Here is a 16,264-nt window from a genome sequence, read left to right as displayed (position 1 = left end):
ATTTCTATGAAGTGCCAGCCACATTTTCCTTTTGAGAACTCTTAAATTCTTGCCAAAATACTATTATTTAAACTTTTTTTGTCAACTGATGATAGCTAAAGGGCAGATGTAATTCCATTTCTAGATTAGAACGCTGCCTTGACTAATTCCGATCACACTGTCCTGTACCATGAATACTAAAATAAGCAGCTAGCATACAATTATAATTGGATGCTGCATGATTTCCAAGTTGTATTCCCATGTCTGACCAACTACTGGAAACTTCCTGAACAGAAGAGCCAATATTGGCGTTAATTAAATAAGGAAAATTAAGATTCTGTGTTGTGACTCAGAGTTCTTGCTTCATCTACCGCCCAGTTAGTTGCAACAATGAGATGAGGTTCTGACAGTTGAAAAAACTCCAAGTGGTGGCTTTGCTTGATAGCTCAGTGGTTCTTAAACATGCAAGAGGAGTCTTCGGAGGCTGAGAGAACAAAAACAATGCTAAAATTCTTTTCTCCACTGAGTTCTGTCATATTATTTCCCATAACTAATAAACCCACCAGCGAGGTGACAAGCTCGGAGGGAAGCAGGAGATAGAAGAATCACTGTTGGATTTAGCTCAGAGTTCAAAAACCAAGGAAGGTAATACATCCAGTAGATTTAGGCTGACAGACGACAGCATTCAGCAACGTTTTGCCTAGCCAAAAGGTGAAAATAAATACACCTCTACCCCAATATAACGCTGTCCTTGGGAGCCAAAAAATCTTACCGTGTTATAGGTGAAACCGCGTTATATCGAACTTGCTTTGATCAGCTGGAGTGCGCAGCCCCCCCACCCAGCACTGCTTTACCGCGTTATATTCAAATTCATGTTATATCAGGTCGCTTTATATCAGGGTAGAGGTATAGCTAAAAAGTCTGTAAGGGGCTGGAGATAATGGAAATAAAGACGTTCAGACAGTTCTCTATCTTATGGGATGAATTTAATAAAGCTCTGTATCAGTTATCTGTGACTTCTGCACACATTCCAAGTCAGTTGGGGACGGGGACGGAGGGGAGTGTGCCACAAATAAGAATCTTTCATGGTTTTGCTACTCTGCCGGAGGCTTCTTCTCATGAGCATTTGCTTCACCTGAGTTGGGAAAAAAACCTGAAAAAATGCAAACTTTGTACAAAAGAACTAATAATGCTTTTCCCAGAGTTAAATATTTTCCTAACAAGAAACACTCTGGCAATAGCTGGGGCCCTAAATCTAGGGTTACATTCAAATTAGAAAGGTGACATAATATTGTTTGGTAGCCTTCACCTGGCATTAATTTTTTCTCTGAATGCACATGTTAACTTGTAAGCGCACTTGTTTCAACTTGGACCATTGTGGCTAAGCATGAGAAATTTCAGTCCAAGAGCAAAATTTTGTGACAGTTGTGAGGGAGTGAATCCAGAGGTTTAGAATGAGGGGAGGGATAGCTCAGTGGTTTGAGCATTGGTCTGCTAAACCAAGGGTTGTGAGTTCAATCCTTGAGGGAGCTACTTTAGGGATCAGGGGCAAGAATTGGTCCTGCTAGTGAAGGCAGGGGGCTGGACTCAATGATCTTTCAAGGTCCCTTCCAGTTCTAGGAGATTGGTATATCTCCAATTACTATTTTTTTTATAATGGACTGACTCTTAAAATGCTGCAGTGGCAAAGCTGCACCATACTGTAGTACTTCAGTGAAGACACTGCCTATGCCAGCAGGAGGGGTTCTCCCTTCAGCATAGGTACTCCACCTCCATGAGAGGCAATAGCTAGATCAGTGGGAGAAATCTCCCATTGGCCTAGTGCTGTCTACACTGAGGGTTAGGTCAGTTTAACTTTGTCACTCAGGGGGGTGGATTTTTCACATCCCTGAGCAACATAGTTATACTGACCTAATTGCCTAGTGTAGAGCAGTCCTAAGTGTATGTCTACACTTAAACTGCTATAGCAGGACAACTGCAGTGAAGCAGCTGTGCTGCTATAGTGCTTCAGTGTAGACACTACACTACACTACAACAAGAGGGGTTTTTGGATTGGTGTAGGTAATCCATTCCCTGAGAAGCAGTAGCTGTCCACTCCAGGGATTAGGTCATCATAGCTAGGTCTCTCAGGGATGTGGATTCCTCATGCCCGTAAGAGCTTGTCTACATGGTGAATAGCCAGGAGAATTAATCCAAATTAACTAAAGATATGAATTTGAAGTGGATTAGTTAAACCATATTAATTTTATAAACTAAACCAAATTAAGGTCCCTTTAATTCTGATTAACAGCATCCACACAGGGATGTAATGTGGTTTAACTAATCCATTTCATATTCACCTCAGAGAGTAACTGTGAATCCACCTGGGTTGTGTCCATAATAGATAGAAATGTAAGTACTGATGTTTGCCCACAAAATTCAATTATAGACATAAAAATCCAGGCATAGATTTTGCTATTGTTTTTAAGACTTCTCTCAAGACCTCTGTTTTATGTCCTCTCTAAAAGATGGATAAGTACCAATGAATCTACCAGTAAGGTTTTATTTCTCTGTGTGTAATTGATTTGTATTTGCATGTTTGATCAAGCAACACCCACATATGCTGCATGGCTCAGCTGGCCTGGAATGATAGTCTGGAATTGGACACATTCTACAAACTAGCTCCTACATAGATTTTTTTTTACAGGAAAATTTAAAAAAAAGACTCTCTACACTAAAAGCCTTTTAAATGAATTATGCTTTTAATATTGCTTTCATACTTCACTCGGCTTTCTGCTAGCCCAGGGATCAAGACTTTTAGTTCAAAGGGTAAAAAATAGTAATTCTAAAAGACTGATTATGGTTAGGTCAAAATTCTAATCTTGCATCTAGAGAAAAGGAATGTGAGCTATAGTTGTACTTGACACCAGTTCATAGCTTTATGCTTCCTTACAAATGATCACTGTGATGACTTTTGAAAAAATAAGAAACCATGAAACCAGTATAGTGTTAAAAATGCCAAATGGGCGGTCTAGTTGGAGCTGGGCAGAAACATCTCTCATCTCCTTGTGCAGAGCTGAAACTCCTTCATTACTCAATGAAAGGTCAATTCACACATCTTGCCGAGACTTAGTAATTTAGATGCTGATGACGTCTTAAGCATCATTCTTTAGTACAGGAAAACAAGGATTCAGATTTACTTAAAAGCTCAGTGTTAATGCATTTTGTAATTTGGGGGTTCTGAACAGATGTAAAAAAGCTTGAACATTATTGTTTCAACTTGTAAACTGTTTGGAGCTTGAAGTCATAATGAACTAGAAAGGTAATTTTGCAAAGTTAATATTTGGAAAGGTTCATTGGACACTTAGTTTGTTAGTTCATATACTGTCATTAGATGTGCCATCTTGATTTGAAGTGTTCAGTTTATATATATATATAGAGAGAGAGAGAGAGACTACATAGTCCAGTTAGCACAATGAAAATGCATTTTGCTGTTCCAGTTGTAAATAAAAAAATTAATAACAAATCCCTTCAAAATTCTGGTTTCCATTTAAGAAGAAAGAAAATCTAATTTCAAGTCACTGTAATCTTCAGTGATTAATTTCATGCCAAATAAGTCATTAAAAATCTCTGACGGCTGGAGAAACTAATCCTTTTGCAACGGAGCCAAATTCAATCCAAAGGTAGTATACAAATTAAAAACAAGACAGAAGTAGGCTTAGAAAAATACGTTTGAAGGATATTTTAAATACAGACCATTGCCTGCAATTGATGGAGTGGACAAATATTAGGGTATGTTGTAATATTCAGATACTATTATAGCCTTGAAATAATGATGGTTGTCATCCTAAGAAAAAAGGCAGAAATAACCTTGCTTAGTGGTTAACGTTATGTTAGTCTATAAGGTGCCACAAGACTCTTTGCTGCTTTTACAGATCCAGACTAACACGGCTACCCCTCTGATACTTGCTTAGTGGAAACCCTTCCCAAACATGATGATTACCCATCACAGAATAGAATCATATATTTCGCGGAGCTGTATGTTTTTTTTTAATCAGTAGTGTAGATCCTATGTTTCCATGTGATGTGCTTTCAGGCCTTTAGCTCATACACATTTTTCCCCCAATTTAACCACTGGGGATTCCAATGAGGGATGGCAAGGCTGCCTTAAAAATGGCAGGAGTAAATGGGTTAATCACATTTTGAAGTGGACGGCTCTTCATTTTACTCTTCCTATTCTTAACATTATTGATTTTTTCTTTTTTGGTGTTGTTCCTTGCAGAGAGTGAATCTGTCCTTCGATTTTCCATTTTATGGACATTTCCTACGTGAAATTACTGTGGCAACTGGGGGTAAGTGGCTTTCTACCCATTCACTTTAAGGAATCTGACATGAGTTTCCTGCAGCTGTTTTCTTCAGATGTCAAGAGATAAAGTGTAGTATTTATTTGGGAAATGTTCCTTTCCACAGAAAGCACATAACAAAATAATTGTCATGTTGAAAAACCTCCAGCTGCTCAAGTGAAACTGATCTAAAAGTGTTTTCAGCAGAAAAACAAATAGTCTGAATAATTTTCTGTTTAAGTATTTCCCCATTCTCCATTTGTTTTTACTTCCTTGTGTGATCAGGGCTGTAATGCTGGTTGTGGAAATTGGTCAGAAGCCACAAAGGAGGAAAAACTTAAGCAGGGGAGGAATGAAATGACTTTTTTCAATTCCAGATTTTGTTTTCTTTCACTGACCTCTGTAAAAAGTAAAGAAGGGCCTGAACTACATCCCCTATTCCAAGACCCATCCCCCGATTCTGGAGAAGATTTTATGCAGATCCAAACTTTCTGGCTTGGATTTATCTGTATAATGGGCCTGACTCAAAACTTTGGGAAAACTTGGATTTAGATCTGAACATCATAGCATAGGTTGATTTCTGTTAACAGATTTACAATTCCTGAGGCAGATTATCCACCTAGAGGGTTCAGTGCAGGTAGAGAAAGTGTGTTAGGAAAGCTACTAGTGAGATGAGAGAGTGGCACAGCTCAGTGAAGCACTGGACTCACTGTGGAGGTTGGTGGTAGGCTGCTGTGACATTGCCCAGAGTATAATCTGCACTGTTGAACAGCTGTGTCCTCTCCATTCTCCAGCCTTTTACATTGCTTCCCTGTGAGAACAACCACTCCTGTTCTGGTTACACATAGTCTCTAGCATGCAAAATCACTCCCAGCTGAGTTACGAGAGAGCTTTGCCAGTCACTCCTGAATTATATCACAGGGTGACACCAGCCAACTTCCAGTCCCAGACTCTCCTTCAGAAATTTGTGTCATGTACTGCTCAGCCCTTTCCTTGTGGACAATACAAGTTCATAGAAAGTCCTTCATTTCAATAATAGAAAATGATATGCATGGACCCTGTGATCTCAAATGGAGGTTCCCAAACATGTCAGTCCAAACACACTGATTTAGATAAAACTATAAAACAATTCTAACTACAGAAAGATAGATTTTAAGTGATTACAAGTAATGAAGCATAAAAGTCTGAATTGGTTACAAAAAAATAAAAGGTAAAACACAAATTAATATCTTAACAAGCTAAGTGAATTTAAAGCAAAAAGATCTCTCTCACCACATGTTCAAGCAGTGTTACTGGCTGAATCTTTCAGACAGGATCCCTCCCCAGTCCAATGATGCTTCCTTTGCCTTTCAAGTGTTGATGCTGTGAGTAGAGAAGAAGGGAGAGATGATTTGGGTCATCTCTTCCCATTTTTTATAGTTGTCTTTTCCCTTTGAGGATCATCTCCATGTGGGATTCAGGAGATGGGGATGGGAACCTCCAGCTGTTTTGTTGTTGTTGTTTTTTTGCCAATATATACATTTCTCACTCACATCCTTCTTCCTGCCAAAGAATGGCCACTTAACCAAGTGATAGTACATTTTATTTTATTGACATCTGGCTGAGGTGTTGGCTAGCCCCTTGTCTCTGGGGAATTGGTTGTTGCCCCAGACTTGGAACATATCTTATACAGTTGAATGTTATAACTTTACATACAATGTCACCATGCATATTTTACCAGACAATAATGTTCAGCAGATTATGACTTTTCAGATGATACCTCTGTGACACTCTGTACCCCCAAAGCAGCACCCTGGCACTCCCATATTTAAAATGGTTGTATGATTATGATATGTTTTGTACAAAGAATGCCTTGTAAGGTATCATTTTAATAAGTCTTAATCTGTTGAACATTAATATCCTGTTGAATTGTATGTACTATCATTGTATGTGAAGTTACAAAGTTTTGTTATGTGTAGGTTCCTGAAATATGTTATGAAGTTGGAAAAACTCAGGCCCATTAAGGGGACTACACACTCACAAGCACTACCCCAAAAACTGTATACAATGGAGACCTCTCAGAGAGAGCATGTAGACAATGGAGACTGCTTGACACACAACATAGCAAAAGATCTTTCCAGCAAGCTGTAGGAACCTGTAAAGGAGGGGAAGTGACATCATTTGTCCTCACTACCCTCACCACTCAACACCTGGAAACATGTCTGGAGAACAAAGACTTTGAGCAGGGAAAGTGGTCCCAGGCTAGAAGGAAGAATCTCATCTTGCGTATTAGGCTACCATCAGGCTAAGAAACTGCTTGATTCAAATCCTGTCTAGTTTATAGAACTCAGATTGTGATTTTACTTTTATTTCCTAGGTAAGTATCTTGAACTGCATGGGTAACCTGCTCAGGAACAAGAGCTGGTGCATGTCCTCTCCACATTGAGGGAGGGGCGGACTGGGTAATAAATTTACACTGGCCAGGCTTCTGACCAGGGCATGATGGTACAGCTCTGGGGTCCCAGGCTGAGGAGCTGTGGGGAATTGTCTGGAGCCTCTCTGTTGTTGGTTCATGAGTGGCTAGGAGAAGCATTCATGTAACTCAGCTGGGAGTGTCCCTGCCTGTGGATGTCTGTGTAAGTGCAGGACCTGGAGAGGTTTGCAACTTGTCAAAGCATCACAGTGTGAGAGGGAGCTCAGGTTGGTAAGACAGAGGACTCAGCAGTACCCCAGTTCCAGGTTGAACCCCAGGTAACCTGTCACAACCTCACAACACATACTTTGTATAAAATTTATCATAGTCTTGTAAAAAGGGTGAACCTAGGGGTACAGACTGTCACAGCAATGTGGTACTTGCTTGTTACCAAGAGTACCAGTTTCCCAAGTCAGTAGCTGCTGACTTCCCCATTTCCATTATGCAGATGAAGGCTCAGTTGGATGAGACATACTTAGTCTTCCTCCAGATGCAACATAATTCTAATGAGTGCTGGTTGAGCTCGTAGAAAGGGCTGTGTGTTCAGGTTCAGGTTTTGATTCACTGTATAGTCTCAGAGTATGGGGATTTTTTCCCTTTACCATATACTTATTCTGTGTGTGCTTATAGCCCAATCCTGTGAATAGTTCTGCACAGTAATCTGCCTTGCAGTTTAATGTAACTGTGATCTCATGCTTCCTCTGGGAACACATAACACATTGCACACTTAACCTATGTACCTTTGAATACTTCCTAAGGTTATAATCAATGTGTGGGAGATGAATCTCTCCTTAGAGGAGGGGTTCCGCCTCTGTGGCAGAAGGCTCCTTGAAAAGAGACAGAACTCTTTAACTGCCATTGGAAATGTGCTGTGTGTCGCAGAACTGGGTATTTCCTTGTTCTTAAGGGTTTGCATTGGTCTTAATCTCTTTTCAGCATAGTTGTTTTATAGTTTTCTGTTTCCTTTATAGTTGCTGTCATTGAGTTTGTTGAACAAGATTTTTCACTTAGTATTTCATTGAGCTCCGATCATTGTTGCTGGAAAGTTGAATACTAACATGGTCTTTAAATTAACAAAATTGTAAAGAGGGAGGAAGGCACTAGAACAAGCAGCCACTGGGATAATAGTTGTTGTTTCAAAGCAGTGCTAATTGGCAGCACTTTCAATCTCAGGGTTAAAATATTGTAGCTGGTGTTCCTTGAGGCAAATTGCTCTAGTGTCGGCTGGTGTGAACAAGTGGCAATATTGAATAAAGGTTGGTGTTAGTTTTTCTTCTGCGTGTTTAAGGATTGGTTACAATGAGGCACAACAAAAAGAGTACAGACTTGTGTGATGATCTTCATTATCAAGATTTTCTCTTTCTTAGCACCAAACTCTGACAGGGAGCTGGCCTCCATTATTCTGAACCTATTGAATATCTGCAGGGATTTCTCCTTTGTTTTCCATTCCACTTGGCCTTGTATTTACATCTAAGTGCCAGATATCAGGTGCTCATTGCTGTAGTGTTTGCTCACAGGCAGATCCTCAACCCAGTACCAAACCCAGGTAAATGCTCAACCCAGTACCAAACCCCCTGGTTAGAGCCTCGGATGGAAATACTCTCCCTCTACACTCCCCCAGCACCTGCTGCAGCTGGAAGATGGCAGTCGCCCCGTGACTGCTACATTCTTCCTCCTCAAAGGTCACTGACCCTCTGGGTCCACTGATTCCATCCTTACCTCCTTGTGTAACCTCTGTTGTGGAGTTGGGGGAGATATGTTCTCCATAGTCCTGACATTTTACTATCCTGTAAGTGTCCCTCTCAGTAGTGCCCTAGAACTTGTGCATTTCCATTCAATTCCTTCTCTCCCCCCTGCAACTCTTCTTATGTGGTTACAGCTGCTGCCTCCCTTGCCATCAAATCTCCCTTCATGGAGACTCTCTAAATCCTTTCCACTCCTATACATGTGGCTGTACAATGGCTGTATCGGTTCCACTGAAATCAGGACCTTTGGTGGCCACAAGTGGAGGAGATTTCTCAGACAAAACTCCTAATGACTTCTGTGGGAGTTTTGCCTGAGTAAAGACTTCAGGAGGGAGCTCTGGGTTGCTGAGGCACAAGGAGAATCCTTTAAAACTAATTACTTTTGAAAATGAATGTTTGATGAAGTTGTGGAAATAGCCAATGGAGTGGGGGTTGGGAAAACTATGCCAGACTCTACAAAGATTTTCAGTTTCACCAAACTGCAAAATTTTGTGGAACACTACTTTAGTATTGTGCAGTGAGGGCTATTGGTCAAGCAGTGGGAGCCAAAGAAAATGTGGATAAGTAATCAGATACGAATAGGAAATTTGGGAAGTTGAGTTTGGGTAAGTATTCAAATCTTTGAGGTTCACCCATCACCAATAGTTATTTCTAGGAAAGTGATGCTTTTTACACTTGTTAGGAAAGGCAATTTGAAAGGAAAGTACCCAGATATTTGATGCAGGCTTGCTTTGTTTTACTGTACTTTTCATAGGGGTATTCTCGAGATAATGGACCACTGAATGATCATTTTGCTTCTCTTTTCATTTACTCCAATTTTGATACCTTGTTTTTTAAAACAACATATTGTATCAAATATACATGAGGGATATTTTGTCAGTTAAGCTAAACATGTCTTTAACAAAGCTGCTACCAAGGTCACTGGTATTAGTACATTATTAATTCTAGCTTTGTTACCACCGTGTATAGCAGTTTTACTGTCTTTGCTCTTATTGCGAACCAATAATCTTTAGTCAATATTAGTTTTTAAAACATCATTTTGGTAAAGATGAAAGTGACTATATGACATCATGTTACTTCATCCTTCTGCAATTGTAAGAGAATTCTGAGATTCAAAATTAGCATTTTTAGCAGGAAAAGGAAGAGTTGGTCCTAACTGTGGGCTTTGACTACACTTGCAAATTACGTAGCTGTACTACTGTCATCAGCATTGAAAGCTGTAGTGTGGACAGGGCTCATGTGTTTTGATGCTGTTGGGCTAACAGTACTCAGTATTCAACACTCTGCTATGGTACTTTCTTTTATTAGAGAACTGGAAGACCTCCCCACGTTATCCTGAGATCAAAAGAATGACCAATTTAACATAAGCATGTCCACTTCCCAAAGAACAGGACCAGGGCCGCCCAGGGGGGGGGTGCAAGTGGGGCAATTTGCCCCAGGCCCCGGGCTCTGCAGGGGCCCCCAAGAGAACGGGTGAGGCTCCGGCCCCGCCTCCACCCCTCTCCCAGAGCCTCAGCACATCCAGGAGCGTCCCTGAACAGCAGTGCAGCATGGCTCCGGCGGGGCCTGAGCTCCTGCCCACTCAGAGCCGCGTGGTAAGGGGGCGGGGCTGGGAGCTTAGGCCCTGCTGTAGCTCGTAGCCCCTCCCCCTTACCACGCGGCTCTGAGCCGGGCGGAGCTCAGGCCCCGCTGGAGCCACGCTGCACTGCTGCTGGATACAACGTGCTGAGGCTCCAGGAGAGGGGGAGCCGGGGATGAGGGGCTGGGGGGGTTGAAAAAGGGGCAGGGAGTCCCGGGGACAGGGAGGGGGCATAGGTTGCGGGGGGTGGTCAGGGGACAGGGAATGGGGGGGTTGGATTGTGGGCGTTCTGGGGGTCTGTCAGGACTCAGCAGGGGGGTGGATAGGGGTTGGGGCAGTCAGGGGACAGGGAGCAGGGGTGGGGTCCCAGGGTGGTGGTGGTGGGTCTCTGGGGGACAGTGAGAGGGCAAGGAGCAGTACGCGTCGGGGATTCTGAGTTGGGCAGGCAGTCGGGGGGCAGGAAATGGGTGGGGGTCGGCTAGGGGGCAGGGCCAGGGCCATGTTGTTTGGGAGACACAGCCTTCACTACCCTAAAGCTCACTCAGCAGTTTGAGGCTTGCAGAAGAGCCAAGCTGTTAGCTTTTCCATTAGGGCTACCATGCCTTTCACTTCTCAAATGCCAAGTTATAGTCTATATTTAATTTCAGAGCCATAGGGAGATTCATGTCAGGGGAGGGTAGCTTCATTTAAAATTAGCCACTGCGGGAGGGATCACATGAGAAGAGCAATATCCTACACCACCTATCTCCTTCCCGACCCTACAAAGGGAGACCCCCAGCCCCTCCCCTGCATTCCCTGAGGTTTCAGAAGGGTTAATTCAGTGGTTCTCAAACTTTTGTCGTGGTGACCCCTTTCACATAGCAAACCTCTGAGTGCGACCCCCCCCCCTTATAAATTGAAAACACTTTTTTGTATATTTAACACTATTATAAATGCTGGAGACAAAACGGGGTTTGAGGTGGAGGCTGACAGCTCACGACCCCCAGTAATAACCTTGTGACCCCCTGAGGGGTCCCGAACCCCAGTTTGAGAACCCCTGGGTTAATTTAATTTTAGCACCCTGTGTCCATTCACATGCATGTGCTATTTTGAGCATGTCAGTTTTCACAACATAGGCTCATCCTAGATTCTGGAACAAGCTCAAATGCTCAGTTCGTGGAGTATGTACTTAAGCTATACTAAAGACAAACCCACAGTAACCGTCTCCAGTTTGTGAGGGACCCCATGGAGCCAGTCTCTAGGAAACAGATAAATGCATGGAAGTTAAGTCCACTAATGGTTATTAGTCAGGATGGGTAAGGAATGGTGTCCCTAGCCTCTGTTTGTCAGAAGGTGGAGATGGATGGCAGGGGAGAGGTTCATTCCCTCTGGGGCACTCGGCATTGGCCATTGTCGGTAGACAGGATACTGGGCTGGATGGACCTTTGGTTTGACCCAGTATGGCTGTTCTTATGTTCTAACCTAAATGAACCCAAAGTTATGGAGACAGATATGAGTCAAGGAAGCCAGCAGAGTATCAGATACCTGGAAAAATCTCTGACTGGATGGGCTCATGCGTTTAGTCACAAGCTGAGGTAGTTCAAAAGTTTTGGATTTTTTTAAGTAGAATTTTTTATTGTTTCTTTAAACAATCAAACACAGCAAGCAGCAAATATTTGGCCACACACTTCTGAAACCCCAAACCATATTCAGGTTTTGGCAGACTAATTTCAGCTTTTCAATTAAAAAAAACACAACAAATATTGAAAGAAAGAAGACATTGTCCGTGATTTTTTTCTGCTTTTTAAAAACCCCTAGTTTTTGATCCAAAAAAAGTTTTGATGGAAAATATTTGTCTAACCCTTTTAATGAGCTTTAGTGCCTTTTAGCACTAGGTGATTCTGAGAACCAGTGATACCTTGTAAAGAAGTTTTCTCCAAACTGGGTTTGTGCCGAGATGTGGAAGGTTTATTTTTCCCAGGGCTGCCCGTGGGGGGGGAACAAGTGGAGCAATTTGCCTGGGCCCCGCAGGAGCCCCCATGAGAATATAGTATTGCAATTTTTTTTATAGAAGGGGCCCCCAAAATTGCTTTGCCCCAGGCCCCCTGAATCCTCTGGGCAACACTGAACAGGACATGATTATTTATGGTAATAACAAGACTAGAAACTGTTTTATATCCCAGTCATTAATTAAATAACCTTGTTAAAAGATAAGTTGGGGCCAATGGCACATTAAATCCTCATGATGGTGAAATTTTGTGGATGCCCTGTCTGCCAAACAGCTTTTCACCTGTTTCACCATAGGAAAATCACTGCTTCAACCAGGGAGGATAAAAATCAATGATTTTTTTTAATAAAAAATATCAGATTTTTTTGATAAAATGTTTTTTGAGGAAAAAACCTGTCTAAAGATAGCTTCTAATTAAGATACATTATAGCTCAAAGATATCTCATCATGGAATAGGGATTATAAATTCTAATTCTATAGTATGAGATGATATATTCATGTAATGTTTAAGAAAAGTTTTGTAAATGAGTTCCAATAGTTCATGGATTAGGGACCCAATCTTATGGGGCTCCAAGGGCTTCTGTATAAATTATTTAGGTTACTCTTTCTATCTACCCAATGGGACTCAGTGCTCAGTCTAGAAGATACCATCAGAGGTGCTTAGTTTTGCAGTTCTCAAACTGTGGATTTGTGTCTCCAGAGATAACATGCTTGTTAACTGCAAAAAATGTTTTTAAATAAATAAATAATATATAGAGGTGAGAAATAACAGACCTCAACCCTATTGTCCCACTGCAAATTTGTATACACAGAGTCAATCCCTTATGTCTCTCGAAAAGTGCAAAATTTCAAAAAGTTCAATGAACAGAAGATTGTTGGTGTCGGAATAGATCTGGACAAGGAGAAGAAGTCTGGAGATAAATGTGAGAAGGGAGGGACAGGCAGTAGAAACAAAAGTGAAACTGTTTGAACAGCATATTCCAGAAGTCTTGAGGTCTTTCTGACTGTAGCCTTCGTTGAGTTGAGATCTACCATGCCATTCTCCAACTAGAAAGGAAAACCTGTAATGGCACCAGTCTGTAAAAGAGACCCAGTTTGGGAATAAGAACAATTCAGGAAATATATGTTTGCTGATGATGTTTTAAAGAAGGTCACCCCAGTGAACTGGGGGAAGTCACTTAAGCACTTGGATTCAGAGACTATTGAAGTGATAATATCACTGTTAACAGCAGTAGCTTCTTCTGCTGGTGTAGAAAGAATATTTTCTTCCTTTGGACTAATTCATTCCAAATTGAGAAATCATTTGGGACCTGAAAAAGCAGGAAAGTTTGTTTTTTCTTTTCCAGATTATGAACAAACAGGAAAATGAAGGTGAAGATGACTGAGTTAGTTGGAGAAGCCAATATTTTAAGTTTCTCATGTTGGCCTGGCTGATGTAGTCAATTTATTTATTTTATTTTTGTTTAATGTCATTTAACTATTTTAGTTAAAAACAATTTTAACAAAAACAAACCTGATTTTAAAAAACTTGAAAGTTTAACTAAATTCAAAAGTTCATATGTTTGTTTTGTTAAAATACTATGTGTTTGCTGTTGAAGAAAAAAATCCAGAATACATAACATTGTTGTTTTAGTTAAATAAAACAATTTATCTATCAGGTAATGTTCTCCTCCTAATATAGCATGGCAAGAAAATCCTCCAAATATTAATGATTAACCTAAAGAACTGGAGATAGTTCACCTTCCAATGACTTCATAAATATCTGCTTCAATTCCTTTTGGTAAATGAAATAACCAAACAATCATTCATTTTCTGATATAGCTGTAAAATTAATCTGAATTTTTTTCAGAATAAATCACTTTAAAAATGTATAGTGTGTACCTTCTAAAAATGAAACCTACATCTATCTCTGAGTTATGAAGAGAATATATTAAGGTTATAACAATCAACAAGAATGCATTTCTGTGTAAAAATCCATGATTAAATCGAGTTTTCCTGACTAGTGATTTAAATCCTGATTTAAATCAAATTGATTTAAATCAAATCCACCCTGGTGTCAAAGTTGGCTGTTAAAGACACTGCATAGATATAGACCTTCTTTCAGTTTCATCTGTTAAACTAAAATTAGTTGCTGCTTCTGAGTAGTCTTGATGAGAAGTTGTGTTTGGCTGAACAGAGAAATGGGAATGAAATGATTGGTTTGGGGATTTAATGTGTCATTGTCATCAACTTCCATTTCAACAAGGTTACTTAATTTATGACTAGGAGGTAAAACTGTTTAAAGTGTTGTTAGCATAATTCATCATGTACAGCTCTTAGAGAAGTCAACATCTGTCACATGTGATTCCCGTATATGTTAATTCTGATATTTATTTATTTATTAATGCTCTCTGAATACTTCTGGAGGGCTTCAGGTCTTTAATAATAGAAGGTATCATAATAAGTTGCTCAGTGTCAGTTGACTGTGAAATTTCCTTGAACTTATGGTTTACAGGCCAACAGGTTTTTTATTCCTTTGCTCAGGTTTTTGATATTTTCATTCTAAATGTACCTGAACTGTGACCTGTCCTGTGCATAGGCAGGAGGGAGCTAAGCACAAGGAGCCTTTCTTTCTTCTGCTCCCCAATGCCAACTAGCAGATCTAGCTGGCTGAACAGCAGGGCGCACACTCCCTGTGGAGCTCTGGGAGGAATTCTGCCAGGAGACCCAATCCTTCCCAAAGCTGTCCTGGGGGTTGGGAGCTTCTAATCCCCCTCAACACAGTGTTTTTTATTTTTAGTTGTATTAATTTTCCATGCTAATGGCACTAATAGCTCTTCACTATTTTCTCTCTGTATGTGGCTAGCTTTGTTATTCATTGCTCTACGTTTCCAAGTGGAGACCTGTGTCATCTAGTGTAAGTTACGTAGCAGGCTCTTTTCCTATTCCCACATCTGGCCAACAACAGAGCATTTCTCTTCGATAATATCCATTGCTGTGTTAGCATAGTTACGCAGGGTGGCAGGAAATACAGCCTCTGGTAATTCATATGTTTGCCCCCAAGTCTTATGTTGATTACTAGGCTCTAATGAGTGTTCTGATTAACCTTTGTGTCACTACCCTTAGGGTCATAAAGTGATGTTTCTCTCCGGTCTTTCCATGGAACAAAAAGATACTGCTATAAAAATGTATTTTGCAAATGAAGAATTTTGCTAAAGTCAATGTGTAGCTTGAGGACCATGGGAAAGTCACCTGTTTCCAGTTTTAACACAGCTAGTTGGTAATAAAGAAAAGGTTGTGCATGTGAAGTGAAAATGATTTTTGATTATGAAATGTTCTTCAGAACCATAAAGGAACAATTAAGATTGTTAGAGTAGTTTATTAGTGAGAAAACGTACCACATTATATATGGACAGACTTTTATATTTTAATTATGGACTCTGTCAAGTATGATTAATTAATTTATTTTTTAAATTCTGACAAAAAAAATCTTTTTCATGCAATTAGACTGTGGAACTCATAATTAGACATGATTAGACTGTGGAACTCATTGCCACAAGAGATTGTTGGGACTAAAAACATATCAGGGTTCAAAGAGGAATGGGACATTTATAAGACTTAACAAGAATTTCCAGAATTATAAAAGTAAAGACTTGAGGATGTGAAGGTGTTTTGGAAGGGATACAAACTCTCATGCATCCAGGTTTAAGTTACTCTGTAATTATTAGGATTGAGGTGATTTCCCTGAGGAGCAAACTATGCCTCCTCTCCACACTGCAGCTTATTGCACTTTCCTCTCAAGCATCTGGTACTGGCCACTATCAGAGACAGAATACTGAACTAAATGGACGACAGAGATCTTATCCAGTATGACAATTCACAATTTTTTCAAGCATTTTCATTTTTTAAATTACAAGAATATGCATATTGATCTAAAACTGTGATTCTCAACCCCGTGGGGTATGCAGAGGTCTTCTAGGGGGTACATCAACTCATCTAGATATTTGCCTAGTTTTACAACAGGCTACATAAAAACCACTAGCAAAGTCAGCATAAATTAAAATTTCATACAGACAATGACTTGTTTATACTGCTCTATATACTATACACTGAAATGTAAGTGAAATATTTATTTTCCAATCCATTTATTTTATAACTGTACGGTAAGAATGAGAACATAAGCAATTTTTCAGTAACAGTGTGGCTGTGACACTTTTGCCT

General features: G+C 40.3%; 1 protein-coding gene across 5 annotated transcripts in view; it reads left to right on the top strand.

Annotated features, from left to right (window-relative positions):
• Positions 1 to 16,264, top strand: part of PLXDC2 (plexin domain containing 2) — a 403,152-nt gene that overhangs the window by 219,716 nt on the left and 167,172 nt on the right. For all 5 annotated transcript variants that reach the window (XM_039526378.1, XM_039526380.1, XM_039526382.1 and 2 more), the window contains exon 4: positions 4,241 to 4,310. In XM_039526378.1, the coding sequence (XP_039382312.1) occupies positions 4,241 to 4,310 (70 nt within the window). The remainder of the gene's footprint in view (positions 1 to 4,240; positions 4,311 to 16,264) is intronic.

This window comes from Mauremys reevesii, linkage group 2 (assembly GCF_016161935.1).
Source record: "Mauremys reevesii isolate NIE-2019 linkage group 2, ASM1616193v1, whole genome shotgun sequence".
NCBI classification, from domain to species: domain Eukaryota; kingdom Metazoa; phylum Chordata; order Testudines; family Geoemydidae; genus Mauremys; species Mauremys reevesii.
This window is presented reverse-complemented; position numbering and strand designations above follow the sequence as displayed.